At 49.0% G+C, this 25,654-nt stretch overlaps 1 protein-coding gene across 1 annotated transcript in view; it reads left to right on the top strand.

Annotated features, from left to right (window-relative positions):
- Positions 1-2,468: 2,468 nt before the first annotated feature.
- Gpd1l (glycerol-3-phosphate dehydrogenase 1 like) overlaps positions 2,469-25,654 on the top strand; it is a 40,072-nt gene continuing 16,886 nt past the window's right edge. Inside the window, exons 1-4 of the mRNA XM_038322914.1 lie at positions 2,469-2,668; positions 15,280-15,457; positions 19,177-19,317; positions 22,865-23,003. Coding sequence (XP_038178842.1) covers positions 2,622-2,668; positions 15,280-15,457; positions 19,177-19,317; positions 22,865-23,003 — 505 coding nt within the window. The 5' untranslated portion in view covers positions 2,469-2,621. The remainder of the gene's footprint in view (positions 2,669-15,279; positions 15,458-19,176; positions 19,318-22,864; positions 23,004-25,654) is intronic.

Here is a 25,654-nt window from a genome sequence, read left to right as displayed (position 1 = left end):
CTTTCTCATGTCCACCTATTAGGTAGGAAATGTCTGCCTTAGGCTCACCAACAAGGTGCTGAGGTCAACTGTTGCTCAGGGTGCTCCTTGTGGGGTCCACTGTTGTTCAGGGTGCTCCCTGTAGGGTCCACTGTTGCTCAGGGTGCTCCCTGTGGGGTCCACTGTTGTTCAGGGTGCTCCCTGTGGGGTCCATGGTTGTTTGTGGTGCTCCCTCTGGTGTCCACTGTCATGTGAGGTGCTCCCTGTAGGGTTCACTGTTGTTCAGGGTGCTCCCTGTAGGGCCCACTGCTGTGTGGGGTGCTCCCTGCACGCCATGGGGATCCCTACTCCACAGCCTCTTTTCTGTTCCAGGTTTTATTTGTGGACCACTCTCCAGCTCCCCAGAAACCTTCCCTTCTTAGAGCGCTGTCACCCTGCCAAAGGCTCCAATCATTCAAGCTGTTTGCCTTCTCGTGGTCTGGAACTCATTATCAGCCATCGATGACCTTCTGATCTTCCTGCCTCCACATCACAGGCGCGAGATTATAGCCACTATGCAACTCATGTAACCACCATTGAACTTTGAAATCCTCAGGGCTGCATCCTACCTGGCCCTGGAAACTCTGAGATCACTGGTTCGGGGTATGCCTAGACAACACCAGGATTCAAGATTAACACATAGCAGTTAGCAGTTTGAGAATTCTAGGTCTGTCCTTCTATTTTTATCTTCTTCTTCTTTTCTTCTTCTTCTTCTTCTTCTTCTTCTTCTTCTTCTTCTTCTTCTTCTTCTTCTTCTTCTTCCTTCTCCTCCTCCTCCTCTTCTTCCTCCTCTTCCCCTCCCCCCTTCTCCTCCTCCTTTTTCGTCTTTTTTTGTAGGACAGGGCCTCACTATGTCAACAGGCTATATAGACCAAGATGGCCTCCAGCTCACAGAAACCTGCCTATTGGGGCATTAAAGGCATGTATCACTACTCTCAGCTTGACTTAGTTTTGGTTTGGTTTTTTGAGATGGTCTCACTGTTTGGCCCTGGCTATCTAACTTGCTAGGTAGACCAGGCTGACCTCAACTAACAGAGACTAATCTGCCCTGCCTCCAGAGTGCTGGGATTAACTTTATTCTATTTTTAACTTAAATTTATTTTAACCCAGGAATTAATTTAGTTTAATTGAGGCAGGCAGATCTCTGTAAGTCTGAGGTTAGCCTGGTCTTTAGCATATTTCAGACCAGCCAGGGCTACATTGTGAGACCCTGTCTCAGAAAATGAATTAAAATAATTTAATCATCATTATCTTGTGCGAGAGTGAGTGCATGCATGGCAGAGCGCAGGGAGGGTCAGAGGACAGCTGCTGGAGGCGACTCTTGTGTTTGTCTTGTGACAGGGTTTCATCTCCAGGTGGGCCTCAAACTCAAACTGCTTTGGGTTAGGATGACTTCAAACATTTGGTCCTCGGGCCTCCACCTCCCGGAGCTGGGATTACAGCCTGTCCCTCCATCACTGTTTTCTATGGCCTCGACATGAGCATCTCCATGTACAATTTTTATCACGTTTCGGAGACCCGTGCTTAGCTTGGATAGACGTTTGTGAAGGAAAAGTGTGGACTTCAAACCACAAAACACAAACCAAACACGGACAGATCAGTGAGGCCCAGGCAAGGACAGAGAAAAGGCAAGTCCTGCCCTAAGAATGCATGAGGTGACAGTTCAAGTTTCTGCTTTGATCCTGTGAAGAAAAATTTTCCATCCTGAAATGCAAGGGTGTTTGTTTGAGACTCGGTGACAAGGTGGCCTCCCATTGTTTATGTGACCAAGAATAACTCGGGATTTCAGGTTCTCCTCCCTCCAGCTCCCATATGCCTTGATTACAGGACAGAGCCACCAGGCGCTGGGGACTGAACTCTTAGCTTCCTCCACCAATTAAACTACACCCCCAGCCCTGTAGAGCAAATACTGTCAGGTCAAGGACAGGAGGCCAGAGAAGTTCCAGGCTCGCTAAGAATTTCATGGGTGCCTGGATCTGTCCTATTTATATGAATTTGGCAGCCGCTGTTAAAGCAGGTGCAGGCACCGAGCCAAAATCTGAGTAAATTGAGAGTCAACCTTTTAGCCTCTCTAGGCTGTCCACAGTTAAGTGACAGCTCTCCCTGCGCCGAGAGAGAATAGGTGACACCTCCACAAGCCGGGTGGGTCCTGCTCCTTCCGGGCAGTGCAACACAGCAGCGGGAGCTCGGAGCTGAAGTCTGCGCAATGTCTTCGGCCTGCACGTGGCGCACCTAGAACTACGGTCCCGGAGCCCACAGGGAGGTGGACTACACATCCCAACATTCCTCGGGCAGGGGTGGGGCGACACGGGAGGCTGACCAGGCCACCAGCCTGGACCAGGCGTGCGCAGTGGTTCTTGGGAGTGGTGGGGCGGGTCCTACCGGCTGTCAGCTGTGGCCCTAGGCGCCCAGGCGGGGTGACGGTGGCCATTGGCGGAGAGGAGGGCGGGGCGGGGTCGCCCGGAGCGGCTACACTAGGCCGATCCAGTGGAGGTGAGCAGTTGGCCTGGGAGGCACTGCGCGTGCAAGCAGCGATCCGGCTAGCTGCAAGGATCCGGCTGGGCCCTGGGAAGCAAAGTGTGCAGCAGCGATCCGGCTTGGCCATGGCAGCGGCGCCTCTAAAAGTGTGCATCGTGGGCTCAGGGAACTGGTGAGCAGCGGCGGGTGGGCGGCGCGGGCTCCGCCTCCAGGAAGCCCCGGTTCCGGGCGGGCCAGGGCTGCTAGCCCGCTGCTTCAGCGTGGTCACCAGGGCTCCTCGGGCAGGCAGAGAGGCGGGCCTGCGATCGCATGTCCCGGTTGGGCACTGCACGCCCAGAGAACACACCAAGGCACTAGCGCGCGAGGTGCCTGGCACGGGTGGCCGCGGTGGCAACGCGTACCGTGCCTGCGGGCACCTGTCTGCGCCCTAGTAACTGTGCGGCTGCTGGCCACCTGCTTGCCACGCCCGTGGATTTAGCAAAACACCCTAAGAGCGTTCTCCTTGGAGGAACTGGAGGAGGGCTCAGTCGTTCTTATTGCAGTTTGGAGGCACAAGAGGTTGAAAAGGGTTCTTACTACCTGGGGCAGGCGCTGTCCTTCAAGAGCCTTCAAGGCTCTCACCTCCTCTAGCAACTGTTTCCCGGTCATGCTAACTTCAGGGAGGGGGTCCAGGTCCCCCGTGGCCTTGCTGCTGGGACATGAAGGTCCTGGGGGAAGGTGTTTGCAGCGCTTCTCCACTGGGCTGGATTTGACTTCGCTTATAAAGCGCTTGATGCTTTCAAGCCCTTCCAGTAGTTTCGATACCTTGGTGATACTTGACACAGAAGTTGGGAGTCTTGGTGACAAGGAGTCAGAACATAGTGCTGGTGTGGTCCACACTTTTCCCGCGGCCCAGGGAGGAAGGTGGAACGCTTCCTAGCTCCGGTCCCCTTGTGTTTTCCTGTGGTCTGACTCACACCGCGGCTCCTGCTTCTAGAAGCGGTACAGTCGTAGGGGCCATTTGATTGGTCTTAGTCACACTCTTTGAAGACTTGGCTCAGAAAGCAGATTTGGAAGAAACCTTACCTGGCTGTCCTTTTCCATTGAGGCTGGGCGGGTGGCCTCTCTGAGGCTCCCATTGCTGACCTCTGCCCTTGCATCGCGGCCCCACCTTTCTCTTACTGTTTCCACTCTCCCCCAGTTCTGTACCTGGTGCCTGGCATATGCTAAATAATGAATGTCTGAAAACTTCTTTTTCTTTTGAGATAGGGTCTTATTGCAGCTCTGGCCTGAGACTTGCTGTGTGGACCAAGCTGGCCTCAATCTACAGATATCTGAGGGCTGGCATTAAAGACGAGCGCAAGCTCTAGCCGGCCCAGAGGAAGAGCACAAGCTCTAGCCTGCCCAGAGGAAGAGCACAAGCTCTAGCCTGCCCAGAGGAAGTTTTTTGTTGTTGTTTATGCTGGAGATTGAACCTAGTGCCTCCTGAGTGCTAGTGAACGCTCCACCCCACTCTCATTTAACATAAACAGAATACTGTTGCTAAAATACATCCACTCTGCTGTTGCTTGATCAAACGCCAAGGCCTCTCTCCTTCTACCTCCAAGAAGCAGCTTCCCTCCCAACCAGATTCCATGTGTGTTAGGGTTGTGGTAGCACTAGCCTGGAATCCCAGCCTTTGGGGGGCAAGCAGGGGAATCAGGAATTCAAAGTCATACTTTTTATTTTTATTGTGTTTTTTTTTTGGTTTTATTTTTATGTGTCTGAGTGTTTTGCCTGCAAATATGTAAGTACACTAAATATGTATCTGTTGCCTGCGGAGGTCAGAAGAGGTCATAGGATTTCCTGGAACTGAAGTTACAGACGGTTGGGAGCCACCATATGGGTACTGAGAACACTAATGAGCCATCCCTTCAGCCTCTTTTTTTTATTTTTTTTTTGGGGGGGGGTTGGGGGTTGGTTTTTTGAGACAGGGTTTCTCTGTAGCTTTTGGAGCCTGTCACGGAACTAGCTCTTGTAGCAGGGTCTTACTATGCGACCCTGGGTGGTCTGGGACTTGTTCTGTAGCCCAGGTTGGCCTTGAACTCAGAGATCTGCCAGCCTCTGCTTCCAGAATGCTTGGTTTAAAGGGCTGTGCCAGCTGACTATTTCAATTTTTAGTTTTTTGAGGCAGGGCTTCTCTATGTCTTGCTACTCATAGACAGAGCTGACCTCATACTCACAAAACCCACCTACCTCTAGCTGCAGGCACTGGGATTAAAGGAGTGTGCCGTCACAAGTGTGCTTGTGGGAGAAAGTGGGGTTTTCTGCACAACTCAGAGGATAACTTTTTGGTGTTCTTTTCTTCTATAGATTTGGGGACTCAGCACAGGCGGTCAGGCTTGCGTGGCAAGCGTGTTTACCTGCTGCCCCCCATGCACTTCTGTGTCACATTAAATGGGACTCTTAGATGTCCTCTTCAAGGCTTCACATGGACTTTCAGTTTGGCTTCACCACTATAAGTGGAGGCTGCTTGTTCGTCCCTGGCTTCCCAGACCTGAATAATCACACAGAAACTGTATTAATTACTGATGGAGGAGTGTCCATGTGTTAATTTCATTGGTTAATAAAGAAACTGCCAGCCGGGCGGTGGTGGCGCACGCCTTTAATCCCAGCACTAGGGAGGCAGAGGCAGGCGGATCTCTGAGTTCAAGGCCAGCCTGGTCTACAAGAGCTAGTTCCAGGACAGGCTCTAGAAACTACAGGGAAACCCTGTCTCGAAAAAAACAAAAAAAAAAGAAACTGCCTCGGCCCTTTAATAGGACAGAAAATTAGGTAGGCGGAGTAAGCAGAACAGAATGCTGGGTAGAAGGCAGCGAAGCACACGCTTCAGGCAGTCGCCATAAGCAGTCACCATGCCTCTCCTCTCCGAGATGGATGCAGGTTAAGATCTCTCCTGGTAAGCAACCACCTTGTGGTACTACACAGATTACTAAGTATGAGTTAAAGGAAGATGTGAGAATTAACCAATAAGAGGCTGAAACTAATGGGCCAGGCAGTGTTTAAATGAATACAGTTTCCGTGTAATTATTTCAGGTGTAAAGCTAGCCGGCTGGCGGGACGCAGCCCCTCCGCTCCTTCTACAAATTACAACAGTTTGGCCAACAGTTTAGGCGTGTTCCCAGCTAGCTCTTACATCTTAAGTTAACCCACTTCTATTAATCAGTGTATCACCAGGAGGCTGTGGTCTACAGGTAAGGTTCCGGTGGCATCTTTCTCCTTCGGCAACTACATGGCATCTCTGCCTACTCTATCTCTTCCAGCCTGGCTATATTGTGCTCTACCATAGGCCAAAGCAGCTTCTTTATTAACCAATGGAAATAAAATATTCATAGCATACAGAGGGGACTCCTACATACAGCACACCACTTACAATATCAAGGTCACTCCAGAGAAATGTCAGCCGCCTTTGCTGGCTCTGCTACTGGGCAAGCACCCACTGAGCACATTGAGACTGGGTCTTACTTGGCCCAGGTTGGCCTTGTTCTAAATGAGGATGATCTTGAACTCTCGCTTCTCCTGTCTCCGTCCCCTGGTGCTAGCCTCAGACACCTATTCCAGGTTAGTTCCCCATCCTCTCCAACTCCACAGAGGACAGCCCTTTCCCCAGCTTGGCAGTTGCAGGCAGAAGTGGCCCAGCTCTGCCACGCTAGACCAAGCCCAAACAAGGATCATGAAGCCAACCTTTCTGGCCCTTCAGGGAGGCTTGGCGGCTGGCCTGAAGCATCTTCAGGGAGGCTTGGCGGCTAGCCTGAAGCATCTTCATTCTGATGTACTTGGCTGTATTCTTGGTCCGACCTGGCTCTAGGAGGGAGTAGAACTTGGCCTGCGACACAGCAATTGAGAATTGTTTGAAAGGTTTATGCTGGCTGCCTGCCTCCATGGAATACCAGATCAGACAGAAACAGCTGTTGGCTTCACGCCATTGCCCTGGGTACAGAGTCACTCGGTCCTAGAGAGAGGATCCCCACTTCCTAAGAGCGTCCCAATTAGAGGAACTATGAACAGGGAGGGAGGGGCCAGAAAGGGACAGAATGGCTCATCTGTAATCCTGCCCATGAAGGGCTGAGACATCAAGACCACTACAAATAGGAGGCTAACCTGGGCTACATAGCAAGTTCTAGACCAGCCAGAATATAGTGGAACCTCAAAAAAAGGGGGTGAAGATGGAGTGTTTGGCTCTGAGTTAGTATACTCTCCGGGGTTTGCCCCGGTAGGTAGCATGCTCTTTAGGGTGCCCTGCTCTTTTCAGGAACAGGACATGGTCTCTACTATTGAGCAACTCAGGTATGAGACAAGTAAGGGCTTAGAAGATAAGATTCAGAGATACAAACTTTATGAACTGGAGTCTGGCACAAGCCTAGATGTTACATTTTAAACACACCTGTAACACACCCCCTTTTTAAAAGAAAGGTTCTCATTTAGCCCGGGCTAGCCTTGAATTCAATACAAAGGATGACTTTGAACTATTTTTTAATATATATTGTAGGCTTTTATCTATATAACTTTTAAAAAAGGCTTATTATTTTGTGGGGGTGTTTGGCCTGTATGTATGTCTGTGTACCACGTGTGCCTGGTGCCGTTGGAGGCCAGAGGCAGACATCAGATCCTCTAGAACCAAGGTCACAGACAATTGTGAGCCACCATGTGGATGCTGAGAATCAAACCCAGGGCCTCTGGAAGGGTGGCAATGTTTTTAACCTGAGTCATTTTTCCAGCCCTGACTTGGAACTTCTGATCTTCCTGCCTCTAACTCCCCAGCACTAAGATTACAGGTAAGCCACACCATTTGGGGTTTTGGTTTTTGAGAGACAGGAACTCACTATAAAGACCAAGCAGGACTTGAACTCACAGAGATCTGCCTGCCTCTCTGCCTCCCCAGTGTTACCATATGCAGCTTGTGGCCCAAAGACGCCTTGACACCAGGGTTGCCTCTGCAGTCAGTCTTGCTCAGTCCTTCCTTAGGAAAGGGCAGATTTTTCCCGTGAAAGGACTTTAGTCTTTTGCTCATTTTCAAGCAGGAGCTGGACCTCTCTTCCATATCTGGTCCTCGCCACAGGAATGTAAATGTTACTTTAGCGATTAAGCATTTATGTAAATAGAGGTGTGGTCATATATAGCTAAACTGTAGTGATAAGTCTTAGCCCAAGTGCCTGCTTCTCTCTCTCGCTCTCTCTCTCGCTCTCTCTCTCGCTCTCTCTCTCTCGCTCTCTCTCTCCAACTAAATAAGCAAATGTAATAAAATGTATTAAGAACCATCGCTAACAAAAACCAGCCCGGAGAAGATCACTCAGGCATAGTGTCAAAGACAGACCCCAGGTCACTGCGGAACAGAACTCCAAAAACACCCACCCTTCCCAAGCAGGTAGGGTAGGGCAGTAAGTAACCTAAGGAGGGGGGGGGGGTGGGGGACAGCTCCCAGGGGTCTCTATCTCAGTCGTCTGCTTAGTTGCAGGCCTTGAACAAACTGCATCTATAAATCCTTATTTAGAATAGGTACATGCTGTCTGAGATTAGAGTTGTAATTGTGGATTGCAGGAGCTGGGGAAGAGAGCAGGGCATCCCAGCCCTCAGTGTCAGCTGATGATAGGATCTTTATTCAGTTCACCATCCTGTCGTGAAATCTCTTAACTGAGAACAGAGTCAATCTGCTCTGCGTCAGCAGTGTGGTTCGGTTGGGTGTAGTGACTAGTGACTCAAGCTTTAATCCCAGCTTCACTGGGTATTTTCTTTTGGGCCACCAATCAGCTCCCAGATCACGACAAGGTCACTTATCAGTTCTGAATGCTTGGCCTACCTTAGGCACGGTTCTGGCTAGCTCTTTTAACTTAAACCTGTTTCTCTTTATCTACCTTTTGGCCTGGGCTTTTTACCTTCTTCGTGTATATCTTACTTTCACTGCTTCTCATGTCTGCTGGCTGACCTCTGCCTGGCTTCTGTCCCTGAGTATCTCCCTCCTTCTCTTCTCCTCCTCCTTCTCGTTCCTCTCCTCTCTTGAGCCTAGATTTCCCCTCCTACATATTCTCTCTGCCTGCTAGCCCCGCCTATCCTCTCCTGCCTAGCTATTGGCCGTTCAGCTCTTTATTAGACCAATCAGGTGCCTTAAGTAGGCAAGGGGGGAAACAAATGCATCACAGCTTTTAATAATTAAACAAATGCAGCATCAACAAAAGTAGCACATCTTTACATAGTTTTCATAATGTTCTGCGGCATAAACAAATGTACACATGTTTGCCGAGTTGAAATAATATTCCACAACTCCCAACAACTGGTGAGACCGAGGCAGAAGGTTCAACAAGAATTGGCGGTAGACTGGTCCACACAGTGCGTTCTAGGGTGACCAGGACTAAAGTGTCTACCCTGGATGACCTTGGACTCATAGATCTGCCTGCCTTTGCTTGCTGTTACTCAGACTAGAGGCATGCACCAGACATGTTTTCTTTTTGAAACAATGTTTTGTAGTCCAGGCTTGCCTTGTATCACGATATAGCGCAGATTGGATTTGAACTCTTGTCATTCTCCATACCTAAATCTCTCAAATGATGGGATTATATATCTTACTATTATTTGTCTTCTTTTTTCAAGACAGGCTTTCTCTGTGTAACAGCTCTGGCTGTCCTGGAACTATTTTTGAGTCCAGGCTGGCCTCTAAAATCACAGATCTGCTGCCTCTGCCTCCAGAGTGCTGGGAGATTGAAGGTGTGCACCACCACTGCCTGGCTCCTCCTCCCCTTCTACTTCCTCACTTTTTGCTGTGTTGGGAGTGAGCTCAGGTTCTTGCATGTGGTAGGCAAATGTTCTGTGTTTTACTGCTGTGATATCCTCCTCTTGATATTTTGAGACAGGGTCTCACTATGTAGCCCAAGATGGCCTTGAACTGCCTCTATGAATGATCTTGAACTCTTGATCCTTCAGCCTCCTTCCAAATGCTGGGAATACAAATGAGTATGTTATCTCTGTGTGTGTGTGTGTGCATGTGTGTGTGTGTGTGTCCTTGGTTGTCTTCCTCAGGACAATGTTCAATGTTGCTATTTTTAGTTAAGAATTTTATACTTTAATTTTTTTTGAGAATTTCACGAGTCTGGTATTTACATCATTTCTACTGACCCTCTCCCCTCTCTAACTCCTCCCCTGTCCTCCTTTCTCCTTTTCAACTTCATGACCTCATTCTTTAACTTGTTACATACACAAGTATACAAATACAACCACCGAATCCACTTAGTGCCGCTCTTATGTGTGCCTCTAGAAGACTAATCATCCCTCCCTTAGCAGCCATTAATTGCCCAGGTGAGACCTTGTGAGAGGTCCCCATCCATTTTAGGATGTCAGCTGGTATTGTCACTGTGCAGGCTCTGTTTATGTGACCATAGAGTTAATGTAAAAAATGTTTCTACCTTTACATATTTAGTGTGTGGGCATGTGTGTGTTCACCACAGCATATGAATGACATCCATCAAGGGACGATTTGTGGGACTCGATTCTCTCCTTCCACCTTGTGGATTCTGGGGATCCAACTCAGCCTCAACAGCAAGTGCCTTCACCCACTGAACCATCTCGATGGCTCCCGTTTCCCTTCATGTTGTGTTTGCTGCTTTGCCATTAGCCTGGAGCTCACCAAGCAGACCCAGGCTGGCTGGCCAGCAAATCCCAGGAATCCACCTGCCTCCACCTCCCCACCTGGGATTACAAGCATGCACTACCATACCCAGCTCTTTTGTGTGAGTTCAGGGATTCAAACTCAGGTCCTTGTGTTTCCAAAGTCAACACTCTGTGTTTGCTTGCTTTTTAGCGTTGGGTTTTGTTGTTGATTTTTGTGTTTCAGCAGGCCGTACATTATAGCACAGACTGGCTCTGGTCTTTCAGCCTCTTCTCCCTAGTGCTGGGATTACAATCATGCTATGCTGATGTCCCCCTTCACGGGCCCAGGCCTTCCTGGGTTCATGCTAGACCTGCATTCCACCAGCCTAGCTGTCTCCCGTACCCTTGGTTTATAACTAACCAGCATCAATTAGCACCACCCCTGGGAGCTCAGCAAACAAGTGGGAACAAGTGTTGCTTGCATGTAATGTCAGTGGGGTGAGGAACTGGGCCCCCATTTCCCCTGCTTACGTACCAGCCTCCTCCAAGCTTAAGAAATGCTGTCCCAGGCAGTAAGCAGCTTCTGCTTCTTACCATCTGGCTGCTTCTACCTGGTTTTTCCCAGTGCTAGAAGAAGGAAGCGGTTTGCAGGGGCTACAGGCAACAAAACCAAAGAACGTGTGTCTTCAAGAACTCTGCCTAGCATCCGGAACACTGGCTGGCTGTACAGCAATGTCCTGCGCTCTGCCCTACAGACCTAGCCACCTTCATCTAAGATAAAAGGGAACCTCTTAAGTCATGGGGTCGGTCTCTCTCTCTCTCTCTCTCTCTCTCTCTCTCGTTTGTTTTTCAAGACAGGGTTTCTCGGTGCAGCCCTAGCTGTCCTGGAACTAGCTCTGCAGATCAGGCTGGCTTCGAACTCAAAGATCAGCTTGCCTCTACCTCCTGAGTGTTGGGATTAAAGGCATGGGCCACCACTGCCTGGCTTCTCCTCCTCCCTTTCTTTGTGTATATTTGTGTTCTCATGTGTGTGCATGTGGAAGCCTGAAGCTGGTGTCAGACATCGTCTCTCATCTCAGGATCTCCATGCTTAAGCCTCGAGCTCACACACATTCTGGTTTATCTAGCTACACGTCTTGCCCTGGGGTCCCTGGTCTCTGCCTCTCTGAACTGGTATGTCAAGTGGTCCTCTCTCCTTCCTGGCTTTGTGGGGTCTGAAGATCTGAACTGCAGTCTTGACACTTGGGTGGCAAGTTCTTATCCAAGAGCTGTCTCTCCAGCAATTGATGGTGCAGCAATGGGAATTAGCTTCCTTGCTCTCTCACCAGGATGTGCTGTCTGCTGAGAGTCTGTAAACAGAAGATGAAGGCAGAAAACCTTGGGCACAAACCCTGTGACACTCAGTTGGCAGAGGGCTTGTCTGGTGTGCAGGAAGTCCTGGGCACTGACCTGTGATCCTAGCTCCCTGGAGGTGAAGACAGACTCGGCCCTCAGCTACAAATGGAATTAGAGACCAGCCTGGACCACGTGATACTCTGTTGCAGCTGGGAAGTGGGGGTGGGAGGCCGACAAGAGGCTTAGCAGGTAAAAGAACTTGCTGCCTAGAAAACCAGTTTGTGCGGTGCTGGAGATGGAATCCAGGGCATCACACTTCATCCCCAGCCGCGTGCCGCCTTTTGTGTAAGGGGCCATCCCACAGTGAGCACCGTCCTCTGCCAGAAGCCCTGGCATCTTCCTCCTTTCCTTTAAGTGAAATGTTCACATTGATTTTTTTTTCTCCCTGTCTCTGTGGTTTCTTCTTTTGGGTTTAAACTTGGAAAGCTTCTCTACCCAGAGATCAAATAAACATTGCACCAAGTCAAATCTATTCTTAAAATCTTTCGCTGTTCACATTTGTATCTCTGGCACTTGATTGTATTTCAAAAGCCCTTTAACCGCAGAGAATCGCTCACGGTATCAACCGTGGTTCTGCCTGGGTGGCAGGATGGGATTATTCCTAGCGCTTTGGCTTCTTTCATGTGTTGCTCTTAGGACTGAAGACTAGATGTCGTTTAATAGAAAACTCACCAACGTCCTTGATTGTCACCGGTGAATGGCACAGCTCAGAGCAGGCATGGGTGAAAGGAGAGAGCAGGGGCTGGGGGATGGCCCAGTTGGTATAAGTGCTCACTGCACAAGCATGAGAACCTTAGTTATGTCCCCACAGCCCATTAGTAAATTCAGCATGTGACAGAACTCCCTTTAGATATTTATTTACTTTACAAGATTTTAAATTGCATTAAAAATTTGTAACTTTATTTTATGTGTATGGTGTTGTTTCTGCATGTATGTCTGTGTACAATACATACGCTATTCAAGGAGGCCAGATCTCTGGAGTTGGAGACACAGACAGTTGTGAGCTCCATGTGAGTACTGGAGATTGAAGCCTGGTCTTCTGGAAGAGCAGCCAGGGCTCTTGACCAGTCCAGTCCTTAAATTACTTTTCTTCCTCCCTCCCTTTCTCCCTCCCTCCCAACAGGAAAGGGCTCATGGAAAAAAAGATCTGGGCTTGCACTCCTGCCTCTTAGTGCTCACGGGGTCCTTTTGGTTCACATCTGTACTCTCTTGGCCTCTATGTTTTCGTCTGTGAAGTGGGGACAATGTGTCTCTCCTATGGTATAAAGACTGACATCCTATCAGAAGCCCACTGTTCCACTGACTGATTTTCATAGTTTTCCTACTCTGGGTATTTCCCCTGCAAGCAAGTCTGTACCACATATGTGCCTGGTACAGTCAAAAGCAGAAGAGGGTATCACAGATTCCCTGCAACTGAAGTCATACATGATTAGGAATCACCATCTGGGTGCTGGTCTTGACCCCGGGTCCTCTGCAAAAGCAGCCAGTGCTCTTAACCACGGAGCCGCGTCTCCAGCTCCCACATGTTTATCTGGTTGGTTGGGTTATTTTGTATAGCATTGATTTGGGTTTTGTTGTTTTCAGAAAGGGTCTCATAGCCGGGTAGTGGTGGCACGCACCTTTGATCCCAGCAGAGGCAGGTGGATCTCTGAGTTTGAGGCCAGCCTGGTCTACAAAGTTTCAGGACAGCCAGAACTACACAGAAAAATCCTGCCTTGAAAAACCTAAGGGAAAAAAAAAAGAAAAAAAGAAAAGAAAAGAAAAAAAGTGTAGGTGTAGCTCTGGCTGGTCTAGGCCTCGCATTCACAGATGTCCTCCTGCCTCTGTCTCAGGTTTGTTTATTTTAAGAAGTCTCTGACAGCTAGGCTAGCCTCCAACTCCCTAGGCCACTGACCTTCAGTGCCTGATTTCCCCCCCAGTCCCACCCCCAGTGCTGGAATCACAGATTTCACTGAGTTGACTGAGTGGGTGTGTGTTCTGAGGCCTGAGGCTGAACAGAGTTCTTGCTTGGGTCGGGAGGTGGGGTCCATGCTTCTGAGTCAACACTGCTCTTGGCTCCAGGACTTTCCTGAAGTGGCAGCTTCTTCCCAGGTGAGGCCCATCTGGTGCCTCCCCCAAGGCAAGGCCCACGTAACTCTGCCCACCCACCGCCTTGTCTCTGTCTCTCACCAGCAGCGATTGCACACAGGCGTGCCCTCACACTCTTGTGAACACACCATCATAAAATCCAGAATTCCTTGGGATTTTAGAGTGTTCCTCACCACCTTTGCCAGCTTGATTTTTTGAGATGGGGTCTCAGTCTGTCACCCAGGTTGTCCTGGAGCCCACTGTGTATGAGTGACAGGCATCCTTCCGGCTCAGCCTCCTCAATGCTGGAGTTACGGGAAGGAACTAAGTATCGCATCTACTTTCTGTACCATTTTCTTACTCCGGAGCCCACACCAGGAAAGTCCTCTAAGCAGCAGTTTCTCATTTCAGACGCCACAGACGGAAGCCGCTCGGCTCAGCTGAGGTCAGGTGCCCATCACAGCTTACCACAAGGGCACAGTAGCCAGGCCCAGTAGAGCTTTCTGTCCTACCAGGTCCCTCTATGTTAGCCACACCACCCACAGCCATTCAGTCCCAAAGAAAACACAGAGGTCTACATTAATCATAAACTGATTGACCTATTAGCTCAGGCTTCTTATTAACTCATAACTTATATTAGCCCATAATTTTTGTCTGTGTTAGCCACATGGCTTGGTACCTTTTTCAGCGAGGTCCTGCTCTGTGTCTGAGCGACGACTGCAGACTGAGCTTCCCTCTTCCCAGAATTCTCCTGTTCTCGCCCTACTTCCTGCCTGGTCACCCTGACTATATTTCCTGCCTGGCTACTGACTAATCAGTGTTTTATTAAACAAGTACAAGAATAAAATCTTTACTGGGTAAAACCATTGTCCGACAGCACGGGGCCACCTGAGGACTGTGGTAACTCCTTAGGATTTCAGAATTCTATCACTCACTGAATATCAAAGCAGAGGAAGGGACTTTGGGGGCCAGAGGCCATCCGAAGGTGTGGGGTGTGGAGCGATGGGAACCCACCCTATAGCCTGTTTCCTTTCGTGGCGGCTTCTCCTTTCACACAGAGGTGGCTCTGATGCGGCTTAATAGGATACAGTTGATTCCACAGTGGCTACATTTTAATCTCCTTGATTGATCTGAGCTATAGCTAAGCCTCCTTACAGGCGCCAAACCCTCTCGTTTTCCCCAGAATTTCTGTCCTACCTGTGACACTGTGCCAAGACATGTGGGTTCTTAGTAGATTTGAGGAGTGTTTTGGTTTTTTGTTCTTTTTTTTTTTTTTTTTTTTTTTGAGACAGGGTCTCCCGTCTCCCAGGCTGCCCTCAGCTCTCTGTGTAGCTAAGGCTGACCCTGGAATTCCTCTTTCTAACCCTACCCTCTAAGTGCTGAGATTATAGGCTTGTGCCACCTGCCTGGTTTATGCAGAGCTGGGGATCGAACCCAGGGCTTTGTGCACGCTAGTCAGACACTGTACTGACTGAGCTAAGCCTCAGGCTTCTGGTTTATTTTTGAACTTTGTACCAAATGCTGCCATTTCCCTGATAACAGGATGGGTTGCAGTCGGGCAGGGGGTGGGGTTGTATAAGAAAACTGAGTCCACACACACACCACTCACCTTGAGCTGACTCATGAAGTCTGAGGATCAAAACGCCAGACATTTGCATCTCAGTCAAATGCTTTTTTCTCTTCTCCAGTGAGTTTACATTTTTTTCCTCTTCTGTCTCCTTGCAGGGGATCAGCTGTTGCGAAAATCATTGGAAATAATGTAAAGAACCTGCAGAAGTTCGCCTCCACGGTAAAGATGTGGGTCTTCGAGGAAACCGTTAATGGGAGGAAGCTGACAGACATCATCAACAATGACCACGAAAACGTGAAATATCTCCCTGGACACAAGCTGCCAGAAAATGTGGTAAGACCTGGTGGGGGTGGGGGACACATCTGGTTCACTCTCCAGGTTGTGACCCTCTGAGTCGCATAGGACCTGGGAGAGGCAAAGCAACCTTCCGGTTCCCCCATGTCTCCACTGTCACTTGATTGGCTCTGCTTGTCTTGGATTCTGGTTGGTTTGCTCTTTGAGACAGGCCCTGCGTTTCTTCTGTGGAAATGGGTGTGTGCCCTGTGCCCATGTATGCATCAGGTTCAGAAGAGGGCATTGGCTCCCTTGGAGCTGGAGTGACAGAGGCTGTGAAGGCCCTGATATGGGTGCTAGGAACCGAACTCTGGTCCTCTTGGAAGAGCAGCAAGTTCTCTTAACCACCTAGCTTCCCCTCCCAGCCTCATTGTTCCCTTTACAAGGACAACAACCATGTAGGATTAGAGCCCTTCCCAGTGACCGTTTCATTAGTTAATTAACATTACTTTTGAAGTTTTAGGCTTCTCCCCTACTCCAAGACATGCATGCAGGTAGCCCAGGCTGGCCTCATGCACCTATGACACTGGGCTTGTGGTCTTCCTGTTTTCACCTGCTAAGTCCTAACACTACAGCTTTAGGTCACGCCATGCTGAGAATCAAACCCAGGATGTCACACCTGCTCACTGGGGCAGGGGAGTTGGGAGACTGAGAGAGGGTCTCTGCAGTCCAGGCTGGCTCCTTCCCCTCTGTGGGTCAGGTACCTCACTGTCATGCCCATTTCCTTGTGCTAGCCACCGAGGAACTTGCCCCCTCCTCCTTTCCCATGCCTGTAACTCTGGCTTTCTGCTTTTGACTTTCTAGGTACCCAGGGTACTACCATGGTGCTGTCCTTTGTTATTTTCAGACATGAGCTCCCTAGGTTGCCCAGGCAGGCCTTGAACTTGCGATCTTCCTGCCTCACTCCCCTGAGTAGCTGAGATTATAAATCTGTGCCCTGGGGCCAGGTAGTTTAATAGTAGGGAATATGAATCTGCTGGGTGATTAGGAGCCAGTGCACTGCAGGAATGGAAGAAGCACCATGCATCAAATAAGACAGCCAGGCATCCTGGGCATCCTCACTCACTACCTCCCTCCCCAGGCAGAGTGTAGATGGGGCAAAGGCCCAAGCCCAGGACTCTATTAATGCCCTGCAGTTGTATCCAAATGGAGTGGACATTCATGTGACCCTATTCTTGAAAGTGTTCCTGGGAGCCATCTGTACGCAGGACTGAAACCTTAAGGTCACAACACATGCATGGCCCTCTCTCCCCTCTAGGCCCTCTCTTTCCCCTCTAGGCCCCCTCTTTCATCTCTTGGCCCTCTATGTAACATGAGGGCCTTCTTGTTGGGGTTTCTGTCCTGCCCAGTTCCCACAGCCAGTAAGCCCCAAAGAAATCACACAGAGAGGTCTATATTAGGTTATAAACTGATTGGCCCATTAGCTCAGGCTTCTTATTAACTCTTATAACTTATACTAACCCATTGCTCTTATCTATGTTAGCCACATGGCTCAGTACCTTTTTCAGCGGGGCAGGTTACATCCTGCTTCTTCAGTATATGGGCCAGGACTCGGGAGGAATGGGCTTCCTTGATGGGGAACTTCAGCCAATCACATTCTGTTTAGGGTGTGTCCCCCTGGGGCCACAAAAAACAAATAAAAACATCCAGGTGTGCTTGTCTCTTTCTTTTTGTTCCCTGCGCTCCTGGTGTTTGCGGGATCTTTGGCCGTGTAAGTTTTCCTTTTTTCCCCAATTATTAAAAACTAAATATTTTGTATTGAGCCGGTCTGGTTAATTATCGATCGACCACGCCCTTCACTTCCTCCTTCCCAGCATTCTCCTGTTCTCATTGCCCCACCTTTACTTCCTGTCTGGTTGTCCCACCTATACATCCTGCCTGGCCAATCAATGTTTATTTAAAACATGATTGACAGAATACAGACAATTCTCCCACACCACCTCTCTCTCCTCTAGGCCCTCTCTTCCCTCTAGGCTCTCTCTCCTGGCTTCTGTACCTACCCCAGGCTCATTTTTAAGCACTGTCTCCTTGTGACTTGAGAAGAAAGTACAAACACAGGATCTCTTTCTTTCTTTCTTTCTTTCTTTCTTTCTTTCTTTCTTTCTTTCTTTCTTTCTTTCTTTTTCTGAGGGTTTCTGTGTTTAACAGCCTAGGCTGTCCTGGAACTTGCTCTGTAGACCAGGCTGACTTCAAACTGAGAGAGATTTGCCTGCCTCTGTCTCCCAAGAGCTGGGACTAAAGGAGTGTGCCACCACTACCCAGCTGTAATTTTCCTTTGAACTAAACATTTTTTAAAAGATTTTATATTTTAAAGAAAAGATTTTATGTGTATGGGTGCTTTGCCTGCATGTATGTCTGTGTACCACATACATGCCTAATGTCTATGGAGGTCAGAAGAGGGTGCTGAACCCATTGGAACTGGAATTATAGATGGTTGTGAGCCACCATCTTGGTGCTGAGAATCGAACCCTGGTCCTCTGCAAGAGCAGCAGAAACTGCTGAGCCATCTCTCTGGCACCCTTGATACTAGGTCCCATGTATTCGAATCTGGTACATAACTGAGGATGATTTAACTCCTGATCTTCCTGCCTCCACCTTCCTAGCCCACCACCCCTGGCTTATGTGGTAATGGGGATCAAACTCAGGGTCTCATGAATCCTGAGAAGGCTCTCTGCTAACGGAACCCCATTGCAAGCCCAACACTGCTATGTATGTCTGTCAGTGAGGCTATGACTTCAGGGTCCAAGTCTACCTTGCATGGACCCAACCCACCGCACACCTTGCCCGGCCTGAGGGCCCTGCTCAGGAACCTTCTGTGACAGTGACTGCCCATTTTTGACTTAACCATTTTCACCACTGGCTCACTAAAAGCTGGCTGGTCTGAGAGTGTGATTTCACTAGACCTAAATAGAGAGGACACTTGTCATTTCCTGTCACTGAAGAGCAGCGGTCGATCTGGCTTCATTTCTCTCCACTGGGAACTCGTGTTTGGAGCTCAGCCAGGTGAAGGCTTTGGCATGCCAGCTTCGCTGCCCCAGTGTGACATGGGAGCTACTGATCACAGTACCCTCGGGGGTTGCTTTTCATTGTCTTTCCCATCTGTCTGCTGAGCTCTGCAAGGTTTTAAAAAAGCATTGTTCTCGTTAAGATTAAAATCCGTATGTCTGTACACATCAGTGGGGTTTTGGTTGGATTTGGTTTTTGACCTTTTGACCTTATATAACCCAGGCTAGCCTCAAATTTGCTGTGTGGTCAAAGATACCCTTGTACTCCTGATCCTTCTGCCTTAGCACTTTGATATCCAGGATTAAAGAGGGGCTGAGGGAGGAGGATGGCCCAGGATACATGGTGACTGCAGGGCTGCCTGGACCATAAAGGGTGACCCTGTCTCAAAAAACAATAATAAGAACAATAGGGCAGGCATCTGCACCCAAGCCTGGTGTCAAGTCTGATGCCCAGAACTTCCACAGAGAAGGAGAGACCTGAGTTGTCCTCTGACCTCCACACGCATGCCACAACATGTACACACACACACCAATAAATGAATAAATAAAGATGTATTTTTAAAGCAACACTTACTAAAGGGACACGTCAGGGTCCTTTTCCTAGGAAGAATAGGGTGGAGGCGGCAGAGCCTCATGGCCATGTGCATTCTGAAGGGGCGAGGGGATGGACTGACTGGCCTTCTGCGGAGTTACCTGTCTCCCGATTTGTCGCAGGTCGCTGTCCCAAATCTCAGCGAGGCCGTGCAGGATGCGGACCTGCTGGTGTTTGTCATCCCCCACCAGTTCATCCACAAGATCTGCGATGAGATCACGGGCAGGGTGCCCAAGAAGGCCCTGGGCATCACGCTCATCAAGGTAACCACACATGAAGAGCAGGCGGGATTCAGGAGTCAGGTCCCTGGACCCTGCCTCCTCCAGAGTTCACTCCCTCTATCCTGTGCTTGCGAAGGTCTGTCGGGCACCTGTCTCATCGGTCATGACAAACACCTGACAGGAGGCAGCGTCAGCAGGGAGAAGTTTATTGACGCCCACTGTCTGAAGCAAGCTGGTCCATTATGGGCAGGGAGGCAAGGCAGGCGTGACTGTGGGTAGCTGCGTGGAGGCAGCAGCAGAAGGTGGCTGCTAGTTCACATCTCAGCAGACCAGAATGGAGAAATGCCGAATTCCTTCCGGCACCCGCTGGCTGCCAGCATTTTTTTGCTTTGTTTAATGTGTTTTGTGATGCTGGGACCTTGTGCATCCAGGCGAGCACTGAGCCATAGCCCCAGCCTCCTCTTCCTTTCTCATTCAGTCTGGGAGCCTGGCCCAGGAGATGGTGCCACCATTCTCAGGGCAGGTCTTTCTCTCTTAGTTAATCTTGCATTACCAATGACTAGTCCAGTCAAGGTGAGTTCACCATCCATGCTGGGTGAGATGGCTTGGTGTGTAAATGTGCCTGCTGGGAATCTTGACCTGAGTTTGATCCCAGTATCATGGCAGGAAAGGTATTATTTTTATTGACCATTGTATTTTATTGATTTTTTCATCTTCAACTAAAAAGCTCCTTTCATTCATTCGGTTTCCTAGGCATTCCCCCCCCCTTCCCCCAGACAGTTACAGTGTGTTACTGTCCTAGCTACCCTGGAACTAGCTCTTATAGACCAGGCTGGCCTCAAATTCACAGAGGCCTGCAGCTGCCTCCCGAGTGCTGGGATTAAAGGCGTGTGCCACCCCTGGCTCCCAGGCTTTTTTTGTGTGTGTGGTTTTTCGAGACAGGGTTTCTCTGTGGCTTTGGAGCCTGTCCTGGAACTAGCTCTTGTAGACCAGACTGGTCTCGGACTCACAGAAATTCACCTGCCTCTGCCTCCTAAGTGCTGGGATTAAAGGTGTGCACCACCACCGCCCGGCATCTCCCAGGCATTGTTATATGTGTGTGTACACACAACACACACACACACATATCTTTATGTAAATTTTTTCTTTATATATGATGGAGGAGTGTCTATGTGTTAATTTCATTGGTTAATAAAGAAACTGCCTCGGCCCTTTAATAGGACAGAAACTTAGGTAGGCGGAGTAAACAGAACAGAATGCTGGGTAGAAGGCAGTGAGGCAGACCCTTCAGGCAGTCGCCATAGTGAGTCGCCATGCCTCTCCTCTCTGAGATGGATGCAGGCTAAGATCTTTCCTGGTAAGTGACCACCTCGTGGTGCTACACACATTACTAAATATGGGTTAAAGCAAGATATGAGAATTAACTAATAAGAGGCTGAAACTAATGGGCCAGGCAGTGTTTAAAAGAATACAGTTTCCGTGTTACTATTTCGGGTGTAAAGCTAGCCGGGTGGCTGGGCGCAGCCCTGCCGCTCCATCTACACATATAGACTTCTAAAAACAAGTCCACAAACTTCATCAAAAAGTGAGTGGTAAGCCGGGCGGTGGTGGTGCACGCCTTTAATCCCAGCACTCGGGAGGCAGAGGCAGGCGGATCTCTGAGTTCAAGGCCAGCCTGGTCTATAAGAGCTAGTTCCAGGACAGGCTCTAGAAACTACAGGGAAACCCTGTCTTGAAAAACAAAAAAAAAAAAAAAAAAAAAAAAAAGTGAGTGGTAAACTTTTCATTTGGAATACCATGAATCAGGGAACAGAGTTGAGCCAGCATCATATATACATACATACATACATACATACATACATACATACATACATATATGCACCTGTGTGTGTAAGTTTCTAACATAGTCATACAGCGCCAAGGACAACAGCACAGATGGACACTGCAGTGCTATTGATCAAAGAGGACAGTTACATATAAAACGATCAAGAAAACCAACAGGTGGACTGAAAAGGGGGCTCGGTGGTTAAGAGCACCCACTGCCCCAGCAGAGGGCTGAAGTTTTATTGTTCGCACCCACCTAGAGGCACCTGTCTTTATCGCCAATTCCAGGGGGATCTGATGCCCTCTGCTGGCCTTTGTGGGAACTGCACTCACAGTAGACATACACGCAGCCAAAATGCTTATGCACTATAAAAATTAATTTAGTAAAAGAAAATTGAGTGAAGTATAGACAGCATTCAGGATGGCTGTTCTGTCAGATGGGAGAAGGGTGGGAGAAGAGGAGGAACCTGGGAAGAGGACCCCCCCCCCCGCCTGTTATGGAAGGAGCCAATGAAGGAGTTAGCCAAAATTTATTTTATTAATTATGTGTGTGTGTCTAAGTATGGGTGTGTACACACGAGTGAAGGTGCCTTTGCAGGCAGAGGCATCGGATCCCCTGGAGCTGGAACCAAGCACAGATCTATCTCCCCCACCCTAGAGAAAAGAATTTTTATGTCATAGCAACTGGGCCTGCTGGTGTGGCACCAGCTTGTAATAGGCTCCATACTTTGTGCAGCCAGAACCAGATGACAGTGCGGTTGTCCTTGTCACGGGGGTTGCCCACTTGTTGGTGATGGATGGGACTAAACTGGGGTCTTCCTTGGTACCTGAAGTGACTTTGGGAGTAGTTCCCACGCTATGGGTCCAGCCCCTTCTGTATAGCAACCATGATCTCCCTTGCCATCCCAATAGCCTGCTTGTCAGGGGCCCCCAGGAGCCCTGGAAGGAGCCACTGGGCCTGTGTGCTCTCAGGTCAGAGTTCCTATTCTTCAAAGTAACCTTAACTCCCTCGGAGGGGTCTCTGCAAACACTGTGGCCAGCAGACTGTCAATTCTCCAGAGATAAGAAGACAGTCTGGTTCAGCATGACTCAGCTGGTGTTGGCTCTAATGTTGAGATTCAGACTAAGCTGGTGGGTCAAACTTTGAAAGTCATTTATGTTAGGCGTATTTAAACACAACACAATTTGGTAAAAAAAATCCTGGTGATAATTAACTCAATCCCGTGTACACAATAAAGCCCAAGACATGACTGAACCAAAGCTCAGGGTAAAGACACGTGACATTTTCCACAAAGATGGACTCTATAGATTGACTGAGAAAAACACACTCACGATAAGGCCTGGGGGAGACTCTGGTGTGGTGTCACCACACAGACAGTGCAAAGGTCAGCAGGCTATTAACCATGTCTGTTCCAGCCTCTGGTCAGGAGACAGGTTATACATCCTCGCTTTGATTAGCCAACCCCACGTGTCCTCATTCCGGGTTCCCCTGGTGCTCATCTGTGCCTCCCACACCATCTTACACTAGGCTAGTTGCTTCATTCTATCCTTTCCTGTGTGTTTGATAGAGACAGAGTCTCGCTCTGTATCCCAAGCTGACTCCCAACTTTCTATGCGGCCAAGGCTGGCCTTGAACTCACAGCAGTCCTCCTGCCTCAGCTGGATTACAGGTATGAGTCCCCATGCTCAGCTAAGACTACTTACAAAGCAAGTGTCTCTTGCCTCTTTGATTCACACTCCCCCTGACTTCTCTGCATCCTTCCAGGGCATAGATGAGGGCCCCGAAGGGCTGAAGCTCATCTCCGACATCATCAGAGAGAAGATGGGCATTGACATCAGCGTGCTGATGGGGGCCAACATCGCCAGTGAGGTGGCTGCGGAGAAGTTCTGTGAGACCACCATAGGTGAGACTGCAGAGGGCCCCGCAGTACTGGGGGTGGGGGTTAGCCTGCACTACTGCCCCCCAACCCTGCTTGGTTCTTCTTCTCTTCCCTGCTTTGGAGCTGCAGGCTCAGAGCCTCATATGTGCTACACAGTGCTCTACCTATGAACTCAAGCCTGTAATTCCAGTATTCTAATAGGTAGAAGCAGGAGAATTAGGATTTCAAGGCCAGCCTCGGCTACCTGGTGAATTTGAGGCCATCATGGGCTACCTGCGACCCTGTCTCAGAGTAGAAAGCAGGGAAGAGGTGCTGGGGAGATGGTTCAATAGGTAAAGTGTCTGCTACAGGAGACCTGAGTTCAGATCCTTAGAGAAAGAAAGAAAAAAAAAAAAAAAAAAAAAACAGGCTCAGAATCAAGTGTCTGTAATCCCAGTCTGGGAGGCGGAGACTGGAGGATCCCAAGGATTGGCTGGGCTCCTCACCAGTCACTGAGCTCCAGGATCCATGAAAGACCCTACTTGTAAAAAAGCTGGAGGGGCTGAAGAGATGGCTCAGCACTTATTGCTCTTATAGAAGAGCCAGGCTCAGTCCCCAGCATCTACATGGAGGCTCAGAAATGCCTGTAACTTCAGAGACATCCAATGCTCTCTCTGGCCTCCATGGACACGAGGAATATATATATGGCGTGCATACAGACGTAGAGACAAAACACCCACACACGTTTCCAAATAAAGCAAATAAATGTAAAAACGAGGTGACAGGTTATTGAGGAAGATACCGAGAATTGACGTCTGGCCTTCATGCCTTTTCAGATTTATTTTTATCTATATGTCTGGGGAAGGGTGGTATACACGCAATACATCTGTTTCCAGAAGCCAGAGGTGCAGGATACCCCCAGAGCTGGATTTAGGGGCAGTTGTAAACCACGGGACATGAGTGCTGGGCATTGAACTCAGGTCCTCATAGGTGCCCAACCATTGGGCCCCCACTTCTGCTCACTTCATTATTTGATGGTGCTGGGCCTTGGGCATGCTACAGCTCTACCACTGAGCTCCGTCTCCAGCCTCCAGGCCTCTGGATGCATGACATTAAGGACCAGGGGATGTTGAACTATAGAGCCAGGAGTCTCAGTTCACTTGTGAATTCTATGGGGAGACGGAAATGCTGTCATAGTGTGTGCTGCCCCCTCGTGGAGAAAATGCCTTTCATGCTCCCTTTTTTTTACAAAACCAGTGTGCTTTTTAACGCAAACAGGATTCCATACTATTCACAGAAGTCCTGCAAGGGCCACACACCCTAGATATATAACATTGTTCCTGACATTATGTGCTCCGAAAAGTAATATGGAATGGGGGGTGGACTGCCCACCTGGCCTCACACACAGGCAAGCACCTTGCACAAACAAGACACACAATTACACAATCACACATTCACTCATGCTTGGGCACGCGTGCACACGCACACCAGAAAATGTCAGCTGACTTTATAATTATGGGGCCAGAGCCCTATTCCCACCAAGACTGTTTTCTTTCTGAATCTTACTTAACTTTGCAGCCATCCTGGGAGTACCCAGTGTTTTTTCTCAGGAGGCAACTGGAGGAGGTTAAATCAAAGATCTGCAAGCTTGGCTTCTATCTGAAATCACCAAGGGAGCCTCGAAAACTAGCCACACTCTTCCACGCCGGGGCTATGATTTAATAGATCTGGGCCACAGCCTGGTAACTGGTGTTCTTAGCTCCCGGGGTGGTGGCGTGTGCAGGCAAGCCTGGGAATAGCTGGTCTCCCACTGGAGACAGACGGAGACCTGGGCTAGAGTCTTCTGGGGTCTTCCAATGTCCTGATAGTTGCTGCCAACTTGTGGCCTAAGGTCCTGAGTTAGAACCTGGGAAGGGGATTAGCCTAGTCCACCAGCACCCCACCAGTCAGGGCAGATTTCACACACTGGCATTATGGGTAAGATTTTACTTTGGTTTGTTTTTCCTTCATTGCTGCTGTTGTGATTTGGTGTTTTTGGAATCAGTTTCTCCGTGAGGCCCAGGCTAACCTGGAGCTCATGGCTCCTGTCTCAGCCTCACAGACACTAGGTTTACATGCAGCATACCTATACTCTTTGCCTAAAGCTCTCAAGTGCTATCTCTATTTCTGCTATCTGAACTGAAGTTTACCCTTAAAAAAAAAAGCCGCACCTGTGTTAAAAATTCTGTAAGGCCACTAACTTGCTCACCGACTTAGTTATTGTAGAGATTTGGGGTATTATAGATCCAAATTCTCTCAGTCTGTCTTTAGCCCCCTTTATAGCCATGTATTAGCCACCTGTGACCCAGGTAAAACCTTTTGGAATGCATCAACTTCACAGCCATTGGCATCTACCAACCCAGAACTAAGATGTCACCAAGTGGCACTTGAAGCAGCCTGTGACAAAGCAAAGCATTCTGCACTGTTGTGACCCCTCCTGACGTTCCCACCAGTGTATCTGGAAAGCGCCTTGATTCTTGATTTTCTTCTGTTCTGGAATTATGAATGGCTCGTGAGACTTTTCATCATGGTGGGACATGGTATTTGAGTAGCTTGAACCTGTGTTCCTAGCCATGGTCCTTCATTTGAAACTCCCATTCACTTAGATGTGAGAGCTACGGTTTTGTGTCTATAGCTGTGTGTGTGTGTGTGTGTGT

This window comes from Arvicola amphibius, chromosome 3 (genome assembly GCF_903992535.2).
Source record: "Arvicola amphibius chromosome 3, mArvAmp1.2, whole genome shotgun sequence".
NCBI classification, from domain to species: Eukaryota; Metazoa; Chordata; class Mammalia; order Rodentia; family Cricetidae; genus Arvicola; species Arvicola amphibius.
The sequence above is the reverse complement of the archived record's forward strand: the minus strand, read 5'-3'. Positions and strand labels throughout refer to the sequence as shown.